This window comes from Amblyomma maculatum, chromosome 6 (genome assembly GCF_055883805.1).
Source record: "Amblyomma maculatum isolate TAMU_Amacu chromosome 6, ASM5588380v1, whole genome shotgun sequence".
Taxonomy (NCBI): Eukaryota; Metazoa; Arthropoda; class Arachnida; order Ixodida; family Ixodidae; genus Amblyomma; species Amblyomma maculatum.
Window position 1 is genome coordinate 559,046 of NC_139349.1, and position 19,752 is coordinate 578,797.

The 19,752-nt window shown below is 47.2% G+C and overlaps 1 protein-coding gene across 1 annotated transcript in view; it reads right to left on the reverse strand.

The window, feature by feature from the left end:
* The window catches only part of Smu1 (Smu1 spliceosomal factor), a 37,948-nt gene that overhangs the window by 9,802 nt on the left and 8,394 nt on the right, over positions 1-19,752 (reverse strand). Inside the window, exons 6-8 of the mRNA XM_084605885.1 lie at positions 17,516-17,611; positions 5,915-6,042; positions 3,693-4,005 (exon numbers count right to left, since the gene is read on the reverse strand). Of these exons, the coding sequence (XP_084462011.1) occupies positions 3,693-4,005; positions 5,915-6,042; positions 17,516-17,611 (537 nt within the window). The remainder of the gene's footprint in view (positions 1-3,692; positions 4,006-5,914; positions 6,043-17,515; positions 17,612-19,752) is intronic.

The window sequence follows — 19,752 nt, forward strand, 5'->3', positions numbered from 1 at the left end:
AACTTTCTATTCTAAACTTACATCCTAATGTGCTAAACTGGATCAAGGCCTTCTTAACAAATCGTTTTCAGTCAGTCATTGTGAACAACCACTCTTCCAACCCTCTCCCTGTAACATCCGGCGTCCCACAAGGCTCCGTTCTTGCGTCCCTACTGTTTTTAATATATATTAACCATCTCCCACAGCATGTATCCTGCCAAATTCGAATATTCTCTGACAACTGCGTAATTTACCGCCAAATAACAAACACAACTGATCAAGAAGCCCCCTAGCAGGACCTTAACCAAATTGAACAATGGTGCAAAAATTGGCTTATGACCCTGAACCCTAGCAAATGCAAGCTTCTTTCCATTACCCGTCGCAAAAAGAGTCATGCCTTCCATTAATCGCTAACGAGTCCATAGAATCTGTATCATCTTTCAAGTACTTAGGCGTCACATTATCTAATGACCTAACATGGAATGCACATGTTGCTAACGTGATATCATCTGCCAACAAAACTCTGGGATTTCTTAAACGTCACCTTCGCCTCACCTCGCATCACGTGAAATTGCTCGCCTACAAGTCACTCATTAGACCTAAACTTGAATATGCATCCGCCATATGGGACCCGCATCATATTAACCTCATAAACGATCTAGAAGCCGTTAAAAACCGCGTTACAAGGTTCATTCATTCTTCTTACTTGTACGATGTCAGTGTTTCAGCCCTAAAAGCTAAATCAGCACTATCGCCTCTTTCCGTTCGTCGTCGCATAGCCATGCTATCACTGTACCACAAATTCTTTCACTCATCACTTAACCGTGCCCCCTACATCACGGCAGCATCTTACATTTCCCACCGCACTAGCCACACGCTTTAAGTGTTTCGCCCACATGCCCGAACTGTTACTTCTTCAGCCTCCTTCTTCCCACGTGCAGCTAAAGATTGGAACGGCCTTCCCCAGCATATCGTCGACATCACCTGCCCCTTATCGTTTGCTAGCAATCTAAACAACATTTTTTGTATATGATCACATATATTGCATTGTCTTGTACCTTTCCTGCTCATCCCACCCCTTATGTAATACCCCGCGAGGGGTCTTTAAGGTAATAAAATGAAATGAAATATCTTTATGCAAGATCATTCATTTTGCGCAGAATAATAGACTGGAATAACTTGCCACCACGCATCGCTACTTAAGATAGTAACTTACAATCATTTCAGAATCTTTTGCAACAACATGTGTAATAGCTAATTTACTTATTACCTACTGCAACTTTTCTGTGCTTTCTTGCTATACTTTGGTTATCAAGTGTGTTCTGTGAATTTCAGCTGTTAAGTATTACTGCTGTATTTTTGTTGTATGTGTTTGTGTGGCCCCTGTTATGTAATACCCTCACAAGAGGGCCTTTAAGGCGCTGAAAATAAATAAAACAGCCTTGCGAGCCCATAGTAAAAGTTAAATTCGAAGTTCACAGAACTAAAGAGAGCCACTTGCACTGCGGTAAATTTATTTGCCAAAAGATTGAGCAACGGTCGCCAGCTTTTTAGACAAGAACAGCACGGCAATGGCTGTTTTTTACATTTCCACCAGTGCTGTATTGCATGCACACTGTCAGCAGTGTACTTTTTTTCTTTTATTGCAAAAGCAATACTACGCAAGGTCTAACCGCTCGTCGTGTGGTCCGTGGCCCAAGGACCCCTCTTCTCCTCGACCTCCTCGGTCAGCCTGCCAAGACATTTGAATTCACGTTACCCCTATGCCACGGGCAGGAGCTGCCAACTTGGGTCGCTCCTTTCATATGGGAGGGTGATATCAGAATCAGCCTGCCAGAACCATCTGCATTCTCGTTACCCCTATGACACACAGGCACGTCCATACGGCTAGGTTGATGCGTGACATTATATGTGGGCTGGTAGCTTACGCTCTCTAATCGTACCCTAAAAGGATGAGTTTAAGTGTCCCCAATAATGTAGCACAGTAAAGTTTTTAGTTCGGTGTTGATGGGTGACTGGATGGTGGAACAAGCCAGTAAGTTGGTGGAGCATCTTGGTAAACAACCGGAGAACTTCATACAAAAGAAGGTGATACAAGAGACTAACAAAGGAAAACTAGCCGCGGTCGGCCGCGCCTACCGCTAAACAGAGCGACAAGGAACTCCGCGTCCCCGCAGTCGAGCTGGCGCCTCTTGCCCCAGCTCCAAAGCAACCACTAGCTACTCCCAGCGCTCGCCAGCACAAGCGTCCTAACGCAAGGAGTAGCTCCAGCAAAAGACACTCAGGGCCCGTCCCGCGCTCCAGAGGTGAGCAGCTCCAGCAAAAGACACTCGGGGCCCGTCCCGCGCTCCAGAGGTGAGCCGAGAGCGCGCCCCTTTCCACATGTAAAAACAAAAACACAGTAACTGTAGCTCTTTCCCGCGTATGTGGGCCACTCGTCGCAGCCTGTCCGACCGTTTCGCTTACTGACAGTCGTGTACTAGCAAGCTACACGTTATGCAGCGGGACTAAAAGCCAGACCCCTCTCGCGGGATTTATGGCCTCCGGCCGTTTTCACTCGGGCGACGGGACCGCGGGGAGCCGCGGAGGTCCGGCTCGAGGGAAGCGGAGGGTCTCTCCCGTCTCCTGTAACCAAGGAAAACGTGTGGCGGGGGTCCGAACGAAGAGCCTGCGCTCTTGAACTAATGGTCTCCTTCTATGAAATAAGTGTTTGAAAAGAGACCAGACGCGCAGTTCACACTACGGCACCCCGCCAAGACATTCCTTCATAGCCAAGTGTACCAAAAAAAAAGCAAACGGCAACGCGCCAGACCTTACAAGCACCTTACACTGATAGGGCGTGATAGGGGAATAATGTAGCAGGCAAAAGAAGCTTCCGCCATTGCTTTTGCAATTACACTAGGGTTAACCAGAGCTAAACCACAACTAATTTTTTTTTCATTGCACACATCAGAGGTGCGCTGTCAACACTACAATATGTGGTTCTAGTCTTAAGAGTGCTATTTCAACATCTGCTTATCGTGTCAATAGTACCTGGACGGCACCTAACCGATACAAGACCCATAGTGCCCGTCCAATTCCATAGCCTTGCATGAGCATTGGCTGGAGTTGCGCCAAGAGTAATCGATTCGCATCGCTGAATTAACGTGGGTCGAATGACCAATCTTTTAGTTGGAAGCCTCTGAAGGCGCCCGAAACTTAAAGCAGGCAGATACCACTACAGCCGTCAGCCCCTACCCTCATCGCCTCCGGCCATAGGAGTGTTCATGGCACCGGTTTGGCTTTACCCACCCTTTCATAAAGAGAGATAAAACCAGGTAAAACCTGGTTTTATCTTCTCTCCCCATCTCAGAGACATGCAGCCTCGCAACTATCGCACTTTGTTTAGTGGAGGAATTTCTTTGCCCATGTGACTGGTGCCAGGCGCCTCAGATGTGCGGCAACGCAAAGTTCGAATTATCTGCGGCAGAAGAGACTCGCGTTCTAATTAATGGGCTTTTTTATACATACACTTCTATGCAGCTTGGCTGGGCTAAGTAGTGCAGTTCGAATTATCCAGAAATTCAAATTATTGAGGTTCAAATTAATGAGCTTTTACAGTATCACCGAAGCACTCCAACAATTTTCCCATTTTGGTGAAGTGCACTCAATCAGTGGTGCAGCCATCTCCACTAAGATGGGTAAAAAGCAAGCCGAGCCTACGGCCCACCTACCTGGCCCTGCATGTTCATGATGGAGACTGTGTTGGAGCGGTTGCAGACCACGAAGTGCTCAGGGTTCTTGGGCAGAGCGTGGATTGAGTTGACTGTGATGTCAGCACCAATGGCACCCCCGGTGCCACCGGCTGCGCCCAGGGACTTGAAGGTGCTGAGGCACTCGGTGCTTTTGACGCTCCACAGTTTGACCGTGCCGTCCGAGCTGGCACTGAGCAGGTGATGGCTTTCAGGCGTGAAGATGACGTCGTTTACGAACGAGGTGTGGCCACGGAACTCCTTGAGCAGCTTGCCAGACTTGAGGCCGTGAATCCTACAAGCAAGAAGGGCCGTTCTTTCTAGAAAGCTCCGCAATGCGATAAAATTAACACTATGCGAACCGCTTCCTCTTGACAGCTTCGTTACTCAGCACAAGGCATGAGGAATCGCCGATAATTACAGACCCAAAGAAATGCCTTCCGAAGTACTTCCGAAGCCCTGATCTGCAATTCTATTCCGAGATGCATCATTAGATTCGTTACAAGTGGACTTGACTGTATCGTGTTGCATGTATCATGCAGTTCAGTTAAGGCAAAGTCACCCTGCAGAAACATGATATCAAAATAATGTGTTAGCCAAACAAGCTGCCAACAACTTTCCAAACCAATGTTTTCACCAACAGCCTGTCACACTGCATGCAAGGCAGGGGAACAAGACAGTTGCGCCAAGAGTAATCGATTCGCATCGCTGAATCGCCACAGCAACTGTGGCGCTTCTCTGTGCGACAGCTTTTAGCAACAAGAGAATAAGCGAGAAACAGCGTTTGTCAATGTGGTTCGGCCTGTTCGCTGACCAGGCAAATTTTCTGGCAACAAAACGCCAGATAAAGCAATCAGTTTACGGAGACTGACCGTGCTTCTGTGCATTTCGTACTTTAGCAAACGTTTCCTCGCAAAACATCTTCCTCCGTGTGGCGTCTTGCAGGCAGCGCATGCAGGTGGGCGCTCGCGTGGGTGGCGATGGTTGCCATCCTATTGCCAACAACATGAGCGGCAGGCATCACCACATGGGTACAGCGAGCCCTGCTAATTGTGTGTTGCTTCTCCAGGGTGTCAAATAATTGACTATAAGGAGTCTTATTAAGATGCGCACATGACGATTGCTTACACTGGCTAAAACAGCGTAATGACTATCGCCTGGCTGCCTGCATGCTCGATAGACCGGGTCACACCAGCGATTTGTGGGAATTGTACGTGCATCCTGCAATGTAAGCAACTGTCGATTCTAGCTCAGTGTAGCCAAAACTCTACTCGATCGCCATTCCCATTCACCAAAACTTGTCAAATCTGCTGCTGCCGACGTTGTTAGTGGTCACCATGGCCGAGACCGGAGTGGTCTGGTGGACCAGCAGTGTAGCCCTGCTTGGTTTGACGTAGTACTCCACATTCACACCAGAAAAGAAAAATGTTATCAGAAGAAGCACTGTGCCTGCTATACTCGTGTAACAGCAGCATGCCTGCACAAGTGCTGCGGAGCTCTGGGCAGCAACACCTTCCACGAGCCCGCCAGGCGACGAACTGCGCTGCTGCCAGCTTGCCCTACTCGTCACTAGGCCTAGTCGGTTTGACTGGACGGCACTTCAGAACGGGTCAACACTGAAATAAGGGCTTGTTGTTTCAGCACCACTTTAACTAAGAAGCCCATCTCGTAACAAAATAAGCTCAATAAGACGCGTGTTCGGGGCCTGTCCTCAAACGGCCTAATTTCCTCTTCACATATATATCGCCAACACTGTTGTCGGCTGCTTGCAGCATTGTTCAGCACACCAGGTCACACTAGCACCTCGTGGCGGTTTCCTGCAATCTGAGCAATCACAGATTTCAGTTCATATCATCAGATTCGCGTACACAGAAGAGACGCTTAAAATGGTGCATGAAAGCAGTGCCAATGCAAACTAAAGCTCGCGAGCGTTTACGTGCCCTCCATCATCAAAGCAAGTTCAGAATAAAGGAAAGCCTGTCCCGCTATTTTTCACATCCTATTTAGCGGCAACTGTAATGAAGCAAGCGGCTTGGTCTCTATGAAGCTCAGTAGCAGCAACAGTGCCTCCAATTTACTTTTGTGTTCCATGAATTCGTGCCATACTATACCATAGGTTTAGTGCACTGAAAAATTGGCGCCTCTTTTCATGCGGCATCATCCGGTGATGTTCACATGCCCATACGACAACCCAAAAAACGCACCTGATGGTCTGATCAAAGGAAGCACTGAGCAGCTGGCTGCTGTCTCGTGAGAAGGTCAGGCAGGTGACGCCTTTGGAGTGGGCACGCTCAAAGCGCCGCAGGCACTGGCCAGTCTGGATCTTCCACACCTGTGCACAGCCAACACACACCAAGGCAAAAGTGATGACCACAAGGCCTGAGTTGCACCTGAGGTTTCACAGGAATGGCTGTGTGTGTGTTGCAACAGAAGCGAGGAATGACAACACAATGCTTGGCTCCACAAACTTAAATTTGTCTAGTTTCAGGCACTGCTGACCAAACCACAATTAAATATCTAGGTCTCAAAGTAAATTTATGAACACTAAAGCTGAGACTGAGCATAGACATTCCCGCCAATGCCGTGCACACGCCATAATTCAGAGCCTGCCATTGACAGGAGGCCGCTCACATCCCAACATCAGAAGAGCCTGAGCCTTTCAGTTACATAGATTTAGTTAAACTGACGCTATTGGCAGTGGGCGTACTGCATATATTCTGGTATCTAGCATTTTAATTTGCTCTTGAAAACAATTTCGTGGCAATGGTGGTCTCAGCACAGAGCGGCCGTTTTTGGCAGCAGATATGACATCACCGGATGGGAGCTTGATGATTGGACAAACTCTAAATTCATGGCTAAATATGTTCATAGATGAAGACATGTTCTATCATCTTCTCGCGTTTTCTATTATATCTACAAAGCCAACATGTTTACTTTCGTCAAAGCGCGCCAAAGAAAAATATTACCAAGAAAAAAGGAAAAAGATGCTAAAGGCTTTGGCTATTGCTCCACCTCAGTGAATTTTGCACCTTTTTAGCACGAATGGCTTTACAGTTTACCTCTATGCGTGTCCATGCTCCTGCTATAGATCCCACTACCCTGCTTGGATAGCTGCTCTTTCGCTGGTGATGTCTCGTTGAATTTTGAGCTGCCATGAGCAGGAAGAACAGTGCCAGGCTACTCGAGCAGCGAAGGCGCTAGAGCATTGTCTTCCCCCTCAGAATGAGCGAAAAAGAATCTGGACAGAAGCTCTAGGCATTCATGAGCAACCGAATCGGCGGGTGTGCTGGGCACATTTCACTTGAGACGCCAGTTAAACTAAACTGGCGAAGGGCGTGGGGGATTGATGGGCTTCCCTACACAGCAGGTGTTCTTGCTGTTTCTTCTGCTGCCTTCGCTCGTACCGAGTGGTGTTGGTGACCACCGCTGCGTCCGTGGCTCAGTGACACATAGCGGTGCGGAGATGACGACTTCTCTTCTCGGACTGTACACGTTTATTTACACTTTTTACAATTGGCGTATTTACACAAATGTCGTCGGATGCGACATCAAACGTAGAGGACTAACTGCGACTGGTGAACGATCTGAGGTCAGAGGCTAGCAGAATCAGGCCTTGGCCTCCTGCTACACTTTAGGCCGGAGTCCCTTGAGACCTCCGTCAGCCTAGCCTCCCTCTCGAACAACCCGTCTGCCCTCGACTCTCGTCCGAGCCCAACCCTCTTCCACGCATGTCAAATAAAACACACACAAAGCACGCACTAAGCGGCGAGTGGTTGCGCACACAAACACATACATCTGCAACTTTTCCCTCTCCAAAATCCTCCCACGCAAGAGGTGCCAAGTAGTCGCAAAGACAAACGGCGTTGACGGTTACACTTCTGAAAATACATAAAAACACACACGCCCCAAACATTCCGATCCCTGTTCTTGGTCGGTTGCGCGCAGGCGGCGGATTCAAAGGGACACACGAGCGTCTTCCCGGGAAGGCATGTCAACAGCGCGTTCCCTCCAGGTCCGTGTTACGCCGCGTTTCGGGATTTATGGCCTCCGCACTTTCTCCACTCGAACCGGGAGATACCGCAGTTAGCGCTGAACCCACAACCACTGCGCTTATGCTGTGTGCTCTAACTGCACTGTTCTGCCTCCCTCGCGGCACGGGACGAAGAGAGCCGGCGGCGTCGCCCGCTGCCATGTGTTCTGGGCTCACTTCCGAGAAGCGGTCCCCCACGCGACCGTCATAAATCCGCCCGCGTCAAGCTGCCCCTTGACCTTGGTTGCCCCTTCGGAATCTTGCTTCTGGGTGAAACCCGCAAACTTAACTACGCCTTTGAAGGTTCAGCAAAAATTCACCATCAGCTGGCTACAAGCAATGTAAAAAAACTGTTGTGCGCCCCAAATGTCTGCCCAATCGTAGAATGTGCTCGTGTCATATGGGACCCATGTACACAAGTTCTTAACAACAAATTGGAAAAAAATTCAGATCCGAGCCGCCTGTTTAGTCTCCCACAACTATTCATATCGCAGCAGTATCACTAAAATCAAAAGTAGTTTAGAATGGCCTCTTCTTTCGTAACGTCGGGAATTTTTTTGATTCGCGCTTTTACGAGACACATTTCACTGTCGCACCGTACCAAACAAAGATGGCTATCTTTTACCACCTATGTACATTTCCCAGTGTCGTGATCATCCGCATAAGACGAAAGAAATATGACTGCGTACCTCAGTGTTTGCACATTCATTTTTTCCACACACAATCAGCTCATGGAATAATCTTCCCCGCAACATAGCTGTGGCTACATCCCATTCAGAATTTTCTGTTGCGCTAAAGGCTTCTCTGGTTCAGTATCGCCACCTGTGGTCTGTATGTCAACTTTTTTTTTTTTCGCAGCCTTCATTCTCTTTAACCATGTTTTAAACTTTGAAAATTTTTAGTACATGCGGCGACATTACCATGTGTTTCCGTTTCATTCCCAGTGCTCATTCACGATGACATTTCGTCTGCATCCTCTTGCTTATGCCCTATTGAACTTCTCTCATTATTCTCTATTATTGTTTGTACTTTTCTATATGTTGTCTTCCTTGGCGCTAATGTATGATGAATACTGTGGTATACCCCCCTACTGTAATGCACCTGCAGCAAATCTAGGTGCATAAATAAATGAATAAATAAAATGTGCTGCATACAGGAGGGTGGAGTGGCAACTAACGAGGAAGGACGACACAGCCTTGAAGATGACCTTCAATTCAGTGAATTGAAGGTCACATGGCACATGGCACACACACTCGGCAGATCACAGTGGGTTTGCTTTTCTGCTAGCTTGACAGTATTCTAGAGGTCAAACTCTCTAAGAAGGCGAAAAATATTAAGAACGCGAAACCATGTAAGCCTCTGGCCTAACAGAGAGGGTAGAAATCGCAGAACTATCAAAGATAATAAGTGGAAGGTAACTGGCATAAGGAAGATGAAGAAAACTGAGCATGCAATGTGTCACTACCAATATGGATAAGAGGCAATGTAGCCAAGGAGATCTACACTGATCTGTACATTAGTCGAAGTAACGGAGAAATGTGCTTAATACCCCCATCTATAGTCTCCATATATGACAAAAAGCATTTGCTACACCTTGTGAAACCAATCATCAAGAAATGGAAATACAGTAGCCGACTGGTTTTTCGGACTAGCGCAATATTTTGGACTTCATTCAGGAACCGTCACACACCTTATAGGAGTGTGTATATTTTCACGACCAATATTTTGAACCCTATGGTGTCCAAAAGTTCAATTTTTCGGACCAAATTTGGCACCAGCAATACTGTGGACATCATTCTTTGGCTGAAGGTTTGTTTCTTTTTCCGCATGAAATAGACGCTAGCAGACATAGTTGTCGCGAACAGTCCGGTTTAACGCGGCCGTGAAGGCTTAGGCGAAGCGAGTAATTCGGACGAGCTAGTTGGGCTCTGTGTGCATAGTGGCATCGGAGGCAGTAGCAATAAGGGAATCCTCGGCCTTGTTATCGCGGTAGCCTAGAGCGCGCAATCGGACCGAAAAATGGAGCGCGAGCATCGTACGCCGCAGCGCGCTCCGCCACCATCGCCCACAGCGGGAAATTGGGAGGCAGCGCACACACCAAAGCCCTCGTTCCGCTCGTTTTGTAAGTTCCACCTCGCAGTCATGCTACCGTTGTTAACCATGGAAACGAAAACTGAATGCTTTTGCGATTACTGCTTCGCGCGACGCGTGAATTTGTTCGCGGCATGAGCATGACCTGCGCTTCACGTTAAGTAGCATGGACATGACAAAAGCATGACTGGCCAAGATATTCTAACTGGAGGGCTATAGTGGTGACAGATTAGCATGATCTGCTTCTGCGAGGCACCACTGCGCATGCGGTGACCGCTTTGCGCGAGTTACATGCTTTCCTGCGGCGCGCACGCCTACCGCGTTGGGATCAACCAGCGTGCCCACACTGACGGCTGGGCCCGCCGTATCAGATCGCGCTGATGCATGCGCATGGGCGGCGAGCTAAAGCTGATCATAGTAGCAGATCGTTCTATGCAATAACTCCCTATTATTGACTTATATAAATGAAACATTGGTAGCGGCAAAGTTTTAAAGCTGATTTTTCACAGAAAAATGATTTTTTTCAAATTCACTAATTTTTTGAACTGTTCGATTATTTGAACCATTTCCCGGGTCCCGCCGCGTCCGAAAAAACAGTCGATGACTGCAATGCAGTCATCAAAAACACTTCACCGAAATAATGCTTTGTTGCCTTCACAGCTGATAACGCATCTGACACACAATTTCATTCTCAATAATTTGCAGAAAACTCGAAAGAATAAGGAAAATAGTTTGCATAGTTTTGCACTGAACGTACTACACCATCCTACATTGCTCCTAGGAGAGAATGCACTTGTTGATAAGTCCTGTCCTGTATTTTTAGTTTCTTAAACGATGGTGATAAACAAGCTATAACATTCTAACAACGGTTTAATCCTCCACAAAGAAAATGCAATACAGCTCGTGTTTGGTGTGTAGCACTCTTAGTTGCTTATGCGTCACGAAACCCAACCCCATTCAAGAAAAACCAGAACGATTTAACATTCACGAGCACATCTCATAGGCATGCTTTAAATAGCAATGAGGCACTGTGTCCGATACAGTAGAAAGTCAAGCTAGTTGGTCAGACAAAATGAAACACGCAGCAGAATAGGTGACAACACATAGAAGAGGCACACAGACACAGACACACACACATAAACAAGGACGATGCTGCATCATTATTGACAAACAAGGAGCATAAACATAAACAAGAAGCAGCATCGTCCTAGTTTATGTGTGTGTGTGTGTGTGTCTGTGCCACCTATTCTGCTGCGTGTTTCATCATGACACTGTGCCTGCTAGCCCAAAACCCCTTCTGACAAATTTCCTTGCTCCCCTTACTTAGCAATGGAGTCACCGTACAGTTCTTCCAAATGTTTTTTAGCGAATTCACAAATGGTCTTTCGAGATCTAGTTGTGCAATGGTTCACAAGTTTCTTCAAAATCCAATTGTTTTTTACTGCATGTGAAGCCCGTATTTATAGGCAACCCCTATTCTGTAGACTTGTCTGTAATCTGACTGATTTGGCTGGTTGAAGCCCAGCACTGTTCCAACTCAATCAGAAATAATCTCTGTAAAAGGGAATGACCGATAATGATCTTTGATCATTCAACTGCTTCAAGTTACAGTAAAACATTGGTATGATGAACACGCTCATAATGAATTATTGGCTGTATCAAACTCTTCCAGAATATTTTTGCCAAACACATGTATATTTAACTTCCTATTAGTGATCTTGGTTTGGCATTAAATGAATATAACAAACTTGTTGCACTACATAAGTGTTGAGTGATGACGCAAGCGTTGAGGAATACCTCGTGGGCACCAACAGCACCACATAAGGCTCACCGGCATGCAGAGTAGGCAGAAAATCGTCCATTCCTTGCAACTACCGACAGCGCCCCTCTTCAGCAGCGCCGTAATAATTTGTTGCTTTTACGTTTTTAGCTTCAGTGCAAGGACTAGCAGCAGCAAGGTTGGCGGCGTGGTTGTGTGACAAGTGTCCTTGCTAGTCTGTCGTCACGTGCATCGTGTGTGTTGTCACGGTGGTGAACGCGAAGAAGAGAATGGCTCTAAGGTTGAAGACAAAGCTGGAAAAATTTCGAAGCGCAAAACACGGTGAAAAGAAGTGCGTTCCTGCCAACTTGTTTGGCATCACGAGGAGTACCTTGAGCATAATCCTAAAGAACAAGGCGGTTATCAAGACAACTGCTGAACAAAGCAAATGAACTTGATTTTTACAGCGCTGAAGAAACACCACAGGAAGAAAGACACAAAAGGACAGAAGCACAACTTCCAACTTTAATGAGCAGAAAAGGAACCCAGGCACTCTTTTATAATCTCTGGTCTGCAGGAATGTGCGATAACCTGTTTGTATCTGTATGAGGGCCTGTTTGTATCTGTTCGAGAGCATTTGGAAGACTATGGGGAAGTTGGGTTTCAAAATGAAGTGGGGATCACAATGGGGAATTTATTAGACCTGCTACTGTTCTACAGTGAAAGCTCGTTAATTCACAACTCGTTAATTCGAAATTTTGGATAATTCGAAATAGTCATCGTGGTCCGGTCCGCAGTGCATAGAAGTCTATGCGCGTAACAGCTCGTTAATTCACTCAAAAATTGGCGCCGCCACCCATAATTCGAACTGTGCGCCGCCAAGCGGCGCTGTTAAAAACCATCGTTGGAAGCTTTCACGGCAGAACGATAGATGGCACAACCATTGGGGCGCCGCTAGGGTGCTGGAACAAGTACTAAACAGTCTTTCCTGCCGCGACTCCTTCGAGGAACGATGTTTTAGTGTTATCGACCACGGTTTCGTGTTGCATTTCGTGAGCCCTCGTTTAGCACGCCGCTTGTTGTGAGCTTGTGTCCGCGAGATGTGTTCGCGTGGGAAATACTGTGCCAAGACGGTGAAGGAGAAAGTGGCTATTTTACGCGAGGTGGATGAACGGAAGGCCAGCAAAGTGGAAATCGCGAAAAAGCACGGGATTCCACCAAGCACGTTGTCGACGTACGTCCGAAATAGGAAGGCTATCGAGGATGCCTATGAAGCCGAAGATTTCGCCAGCAACAGAAAAAGGCTTCGGTTAGCCAAGTATCCAGAAATTGAGACCGCTGTGATCACGTGGGTGAAAGAAATGAGAAGCGCTGACATTCCACTGAGCGGCCCAATTATCATGGCGAAGGCAGCCGATTTCACCCTGCGCTTAAATGTGGAAGATTTTGTCGCCTCCGAAGGATGGTTTCACCGCTTTAGAGACAGACATAATCTTGTCTTCCGGGTGTTGTCTGGAGAAGCCAAAGAAGTGGATGCAGAAACTTGTGCCACGTGGCGAAGCGGTGCTCTGCAGCAGTACTTAGAAAGCTACTCGGCACATGATATATTCAATGCTGATGAGACGGCTTTGTTTTATAAGCTCCAGCCCGACAGAACAGTAACATTTAAAGGGGACAGCTGCGCTGGCGGCAAGCGAAGCAAAGAGCGGATTACTGTTCTGGTCGCCGCTAATATGACCGGGACGGAGAAGGTCCCTCTTTTTGTTGTCGGCAAGGCACATAAGCCTAGATGTTTCAAGAACATTAGGACGCTGCCGACGGAATACTCCGCCAACAGCAAGGCGTGGATGACGGGCGAATTGTTTAAAAAATGGCTCTTGAAATTCGATCGGAGGATGGAGCTAGGGAAGCGTCAAGTTCTCCTCATTGTGGATAACTGCTCGGCACACGAAATCGACGCCGAGCTGAAAGCCACAAGGCTCGTCTTTTTGCCCGCCAACACGACTGCGGCCTTGCAGCCGATGGATCAGGGGGTGATCAGAAACATCAAATGTTTCTATAGGCACCACATGATCGAGCGCATGACTTTGTGCACTGGAAACCAGAAGACCAGCACCATCACATTGCTCACAGCAATGCACATGTTGGTGCGTGCATGGGAGCAGGTCACGCCGTCCACAATTGCAAACTGCTTCCACCACTGTGGCTTTGCTGCCGGAAGTATGAAAGAAAGTGGCGACGATGGGAGTCCGGAGCCTCTGCCTGCGGCTGTGCGTGCTGTGCTGCAGGACGTCAGTTTTGATGATTACGTTGGAGTAGACAGCGATGCAGCAGTGTGCGGTGCCCTAAGTGATGAGGACATTGTCGCTGAAATTGTTGGGGAGCAGTCTGTCCCAGAAGAGGCAGAAGACGAGGACGACGACGAAGAGCAAGAGCCCGTGCGTCCATCCGCGGCAGAAGTTATGGGAGCGCTGAATGTCGCGCGCCTTTTCTTCAGCTTTGAAGAGGGGGAAGAAGACTCCCTGCATCGCATTCGCATGCTAGAAGACCGAGTGAGTACAGTAGCCCTCAGAGAGAAGAAGCAGAAGATGATAACAGACTTTTTTGCTAAATAAATGTTTTTCGTGCCCTCCGGGCATCAAACGCCTTCATTTTTGCTCACTTTCATTAGTTCGAATTTTGGTTAATTCGAACTGGCCTGGCGGCCCCATGGAATTTGAATTAACGAGCTTTTACATCTGAATTCCACAGCTGTTTATTTCCAAGACAAATTTTTCGTGCAGAGGCAAGGCATCTGCATTGGTTCGTTTGGTTCGTCAGTCGCTCCGATCTTGTGCAAAAATTTTTCTGGCTTCTTTTGATCGGCGACTAGAAGCTTGTTTGTGCAACTCGGCAGTCTCTCGAATATTTAGGTATGTAGATGACTATCTTGTGCTTCTTAATGTACCTGTCCACAGTGACGCTGATACTTTTATCGCGCAGACCCTGAGTTCTTTTGATTCTACCTCGACTGGATTGAAGTTTACGCATGAATTAGTAGATAATGGTTGCCTTCAATTTCTGGACCTGAAACTTTCCTTCACCAACACACACGTGTGTTGGATGTATCAGCCTCGCTCAAAGAAGGCTCTTTTAGCTTATGATAGCTCCCACTCAAAGATAATAAAGCGTGGCATAGTTTCACTTTGCCTAAGATCTGCCCTAGATAAATCTTGCCCGCACAAGATGGATGAAAGCTTCCAGTATCAGACTGGAAGAATCCTTTCTGCAGGCTACCCTGTGCATATGGTCACCAGCGTGTCCGAAAGCTTTCTTCAAAGAATCAAGAAGCCAGGCAACAAACGAGAGGCTGAAAAGAAACCTGTGCAGGTTATTCCCTATCTGCACGGTCTCTCGCACAATTTGAAAAAAGTGGCAGCCAGGCACGGTGTACAGCTAATATTTTCAGCTCCCTGCAAGCTGGCAAGCATTTGCCCGATGGTGTCAGGAAAGCGTTTCAACGAGGCCTGTACTGTAAAGCATCAAAACATGTTCACCCAGTGCACCGGCAAGGTGGTGTACGAGATTCCGTTGACCTGTGGCAAGGTTTATGTGGGACAGACGGGGAAATGTTTCAATGAGCGGGCTCAAAGGCTCAATGTGACTATAAAGAACAAGACAGGAGGTAACCTTGCTATAAATTGTATCCGCTGTGAAAACTGCCGTCCCAAGTTTCAGGAAACCAAGTTTCTAGCCAAGGCACAGGACAAGACAGAAAGAGAAGTTATTGAGGCTTTTTACATTCATCAAAAAAAAGACAAGTGCATTAGCACGCCCTCTATACTCCTTTCTAAAGACGAACTCTGCGTTTTGGAAGGATATGTGTAGTTCTTTTCACCGTTTTCTTTTTTTTTTTTATGATTTTAGGCGCCGTTTACACGCTGCCATCCACCGTTTGAGTTTTATGCTTTTATCTTTGACTTCTCTCTCTCATGTCATCTTCGGTTTTTTAATCTCTTGTGGTTGCTCGCCTTTATCATTTTCTTGTTCCTTGTCTTTATCCATGCGACCTGCCTTTCACCCATGTGTTTTGTCATGATTGAACTGGTTCAATCCTGCCTAGTGTTACTGTTTTTTTCTGATTTAGTGTGGTGGTTATCGCACGTTCCTGCAGACCAGAGATTACAAAAGAGTGCCTGGGTTCCTTTTCTGCTCATTAAAGTTGGAAGTTGCGCTTCTATCCTTTTGTGTCTTTCTTCCTGTGGTGTTTCTTCAGCGCTATAAAAATCAAGATCATGTACCAACTAACCCGTCAAAAAGTCCTGCTGCAGCAAATGAACACGTGCACAGCGTCTTTGGCAACGTGGAGAAAGCAACCGTGCAAATGGTTTCTGGATGTTAGAGCTCGGAACAACCCGGTGTCGGGACCAAGGCTCCAACAAAAAGCGAAAGACTTTGCCTTTATCCTCAGGCGTCGAAAGCTTTGCAACCAGCTCTGGATGGCTGCAAAGGTTTAAGGCTTGCTACGGCATTGTCAGGAAAGCGATATCGGGCGACAGCGAGACAGCTAAACTACGATAGCATAAAAACGTGGCTGGAAGAGTGGCCCTGAAACCTCTCGAAGCACGAGCCCAAGGACATTTTTAATGTAGATGAAATGGGACTATTTTGGCAGATGCCTCTGCGGCAGACCCTTGACACGTGGAGCGCCGTGCCATGGCGGCAAGCAAGGCAAGACCTGCATCACTGTTTTGCTTGCAGCAAACAAGGATGGCACCGCAAAACTGCACCCCTTTGTAATCAGAAAATTTAAAACACCGAGGTGCGTGAAGGGTTGCTGCACACTGCCCGTAGAGTATGCTTTCAACAAACTATATTGGACGACACGTGAACTTTTCGCGAAGTGGCTGTATTCCTGCAAACGCGAGCTTGTGCGCGAAGGTTGCAAAGTGTGCCTCCTTGTGGATAACTGCATCGCACACAACACAAATGTTGACTTCAGTAATATTGAGGTCCAGTTTCTTCTGCCAAACACCAACAGCCAAGTTGCAGCCTTTAGATAAGGGCATCATCAAGGCTTTCAAAGCAACCTAGAAGAGAAGGCTGATCGATGCCCTTCTCATGAAGCTTCAAATGAAGCTGGACTTGGAAGATCGACCTGCTGGAAGCAATTCAGATGCATAAAGCAGCACGGGACAACGTGAAAGGCGAAATGATTGCCAACTGGTTTCGGTATGCAAGTTTTGTGGTACCGGCAGAGGCCTGTGCATCAAGTGACGACTGTGGTGATTGTGACGATCCAGAAGATGAGCTCCACGAATGCGATGAAATGTGAAAAAATTTCTCGTGTTTTGTAGACGACATGCCCGAAGCAATGACTGTCGATGACTTCATGGCCGACGAAGACACCGCAGCGACCACGGCTGAACAGATATATGCTGAAATCGCTGCGAAGTTTTGTGCGGACACCCTGCAGACGAAGCTCAGACTGACCCTACAGATGGCGAGGACATCCCGACATGATAAGAAGCGCTCGTTGCCTTGGATTTGCTGTGTCGCCACTGCAGTGCTATTGAGGGCAACGAATTTTCTCTAGTCGAGTGCTTGCAAACTGTACAAGGCATGATATGCAATGCATTCAATTCAACAAAACCAGTCTGTGATAATGGAGCTCTTTGCGCGTAAATAAACGGGCATGATCCAAGTAAGTGCTTTCCGAGTCGCTGCGTCTTGCCTGACTAAATTTTGCTTCTCTTGCATGTATTTTTCGCAAAATTTTAACTGCCATAGCCAAATATTTTCAGGTTTTTTACCTGCTCATTATAACGAGGTTTCACTGCACTTGCTTCGTAACCAGGAAGCACACTTCGCACAAGCCCGCCCATCACCATGCATACATTTCAAACAACACCGACAGCATTTTCAGACAACCAAAAATGGTCTTGCCTTGATTTTGCCATCTTGGCTTCCAGAAGCCAGCATCTCGGAATCCCGGCTGAAGCAGATGCACAACACTGCATCGTCCATCATCATGAAGTTATCCTGAAATAAAAACAGTATTCACACAATGCCAGCGTACACGAGCCTTGTGCACACCAGAGGCAGTTATCGCAGTTATGTTCGAACAAAACTTAACTTAAAAACATAAAACACAAAAAATTAATGCAGAGAGGGATCTTTGAATATGCTCTTAAATCATAGCAGGCAGCATGAAATTTTGATATGAACCTCTATCCAGGACAAAATGTGCACAAAAGATATGCATTGGCCATTGCTCATTCAATGAACCTGTTTATAGTCCACTTGAAGGTTGCCTTCAGTCTGGCGTGTTTGTTGTGAAGTGAATCTTATTCACACTTGTGGGCGGCTGTTTTACATTTTGAATTATCGACATATCAAACTACATACAGTAAATCCTCGTTAATCCAAAGGCACCGGGACCGCGAAAAATCTTGAAATTAACTGAACATGACATGAAATGAGACCGAGGCAAAAAAAAAATGAATTGTTGCAGGAACATGCTGCCGCTATTTGAGAAACTCTGGATCACTTTAAAGCAATCAGGTATGTTGTATGTTGGCTTGGCATAACCAGTAGTTCAAAGCTCCAAGAGTCATGCACAGCATCTCAGAACTTTCACCGCGGCCTTTGTCTCAAGAACCTTTGAATAATTCGAGACATCGAATTAATTGCTTTCAAATGAACGACATTTTACTGTACTTTGCTATCCCCTTCAATTTCGACATATACGAGATCGACTGTACTTACATTATTATAGACTTTCATTGTGTGGGGATTCAAAATCCCCTACCTCCATTACAACTACGGTGCGTAATTAACATGCGTGATTACGCGCGCTGTAAGGAGGTTGGAGGAGGAGAGGGCACACTGGCCACCCCCAACCGCCTCCGAGACTCCCGCGGCGACGCTGTACTGGCTTCCCTCTTTCCTCGCGGCATAACCCGGAGACCTCCTCTCCCGTTCCGAGTCGAGGAGCGCCTCTGTAGCAACTCGCTCGGGGTTCTTCGGCGGTTGAGCGCGCACGCGTGCGGTTTATGACTTCCACCGGGGATCGCTCACCGAGAATCGCTCAGTTACCGTTCGCACCTACCGCAACGGGCTGTGAGCGCGAAGCCGCACCAGTGAGCAGACTCTTCCTCTCACCTCCTTGCGCGTGCTTCCCCATTAGGTGGTTTATTCCACCCTCGTACGCGGCGGTTGTTTTTGAGTGCTATTCTCTTGTCGTGTACTCGAGCATAATACACTCTGTTCGAGTATGTAACTCGGTGTTTGTCGCCTCTGGCTCGAACCTGCCGCAGTAGCGACTTCTTGCACTGCGGGTTGGGGGTCACAGCTCTGTCTGTTAGGGCTGCACGTCGGGGCTAGAAAACAAAAAACCAAAATTAATTGAATACGAACAAAAACTTGCATATATTTAGTGAGACCATTTTCAGCTACCTAACTTTATTAGACTTTCTGTCCCTGCCACCCTCATGAGACCTCGTAACTCGCTCGGCAGGCTTCGGCTGCCCAGGGGAAATGTAACGGGCTGCAAAGAAGATGAAGTTGCGCTACGGAAGGAGGAGGAGAAAGTGGCGCACGCTGAGCCAGAGACGAATGACTGCTGACACGGTGGTCCCAAAGCCCCGTTTTCCAAGAAAGTTTTCAGCGTAACAATATATAGAAGTCTATGGGACGGAACTCTCGTTAATTCGGACGGATTTGACTGGACATCGGACAATTCGGACAACTTCGGGCAGCTACCGACACTCAAAAACAAAAATAAGACGAACGCGGCACAAAAGCGCTACCCAAACGCAGCATCGCCATAGAAATCAATTAATCAACTTGGCTTGGCTTGTGGCTGAATGAGTGCTTTTCCTTATTTTTTCACATTTCAACGTTAACGGGGGCGCCATTTTGCAGTTTTCTTGCTCTCGATATGCTGCATCCTTGCACGCTGTTTTATCGAGAACCAATGGATTTGGCACGGCTCATTTATCAATCTTGATTACTGGTGCTTTTCTGCTGTGCGCCGGAGTCACCACAATCTCTGCCGATGGCAATGCCAGCAAAAAAGCCGAAGTGCTACGAGGACAAGCACTTGGCTACCAAAGTGGAAATTCTGCGGGACCTTGAGGACTGGCTCTCTCGAAAAGAAGTCGTGAAGAAATATGGCGTAA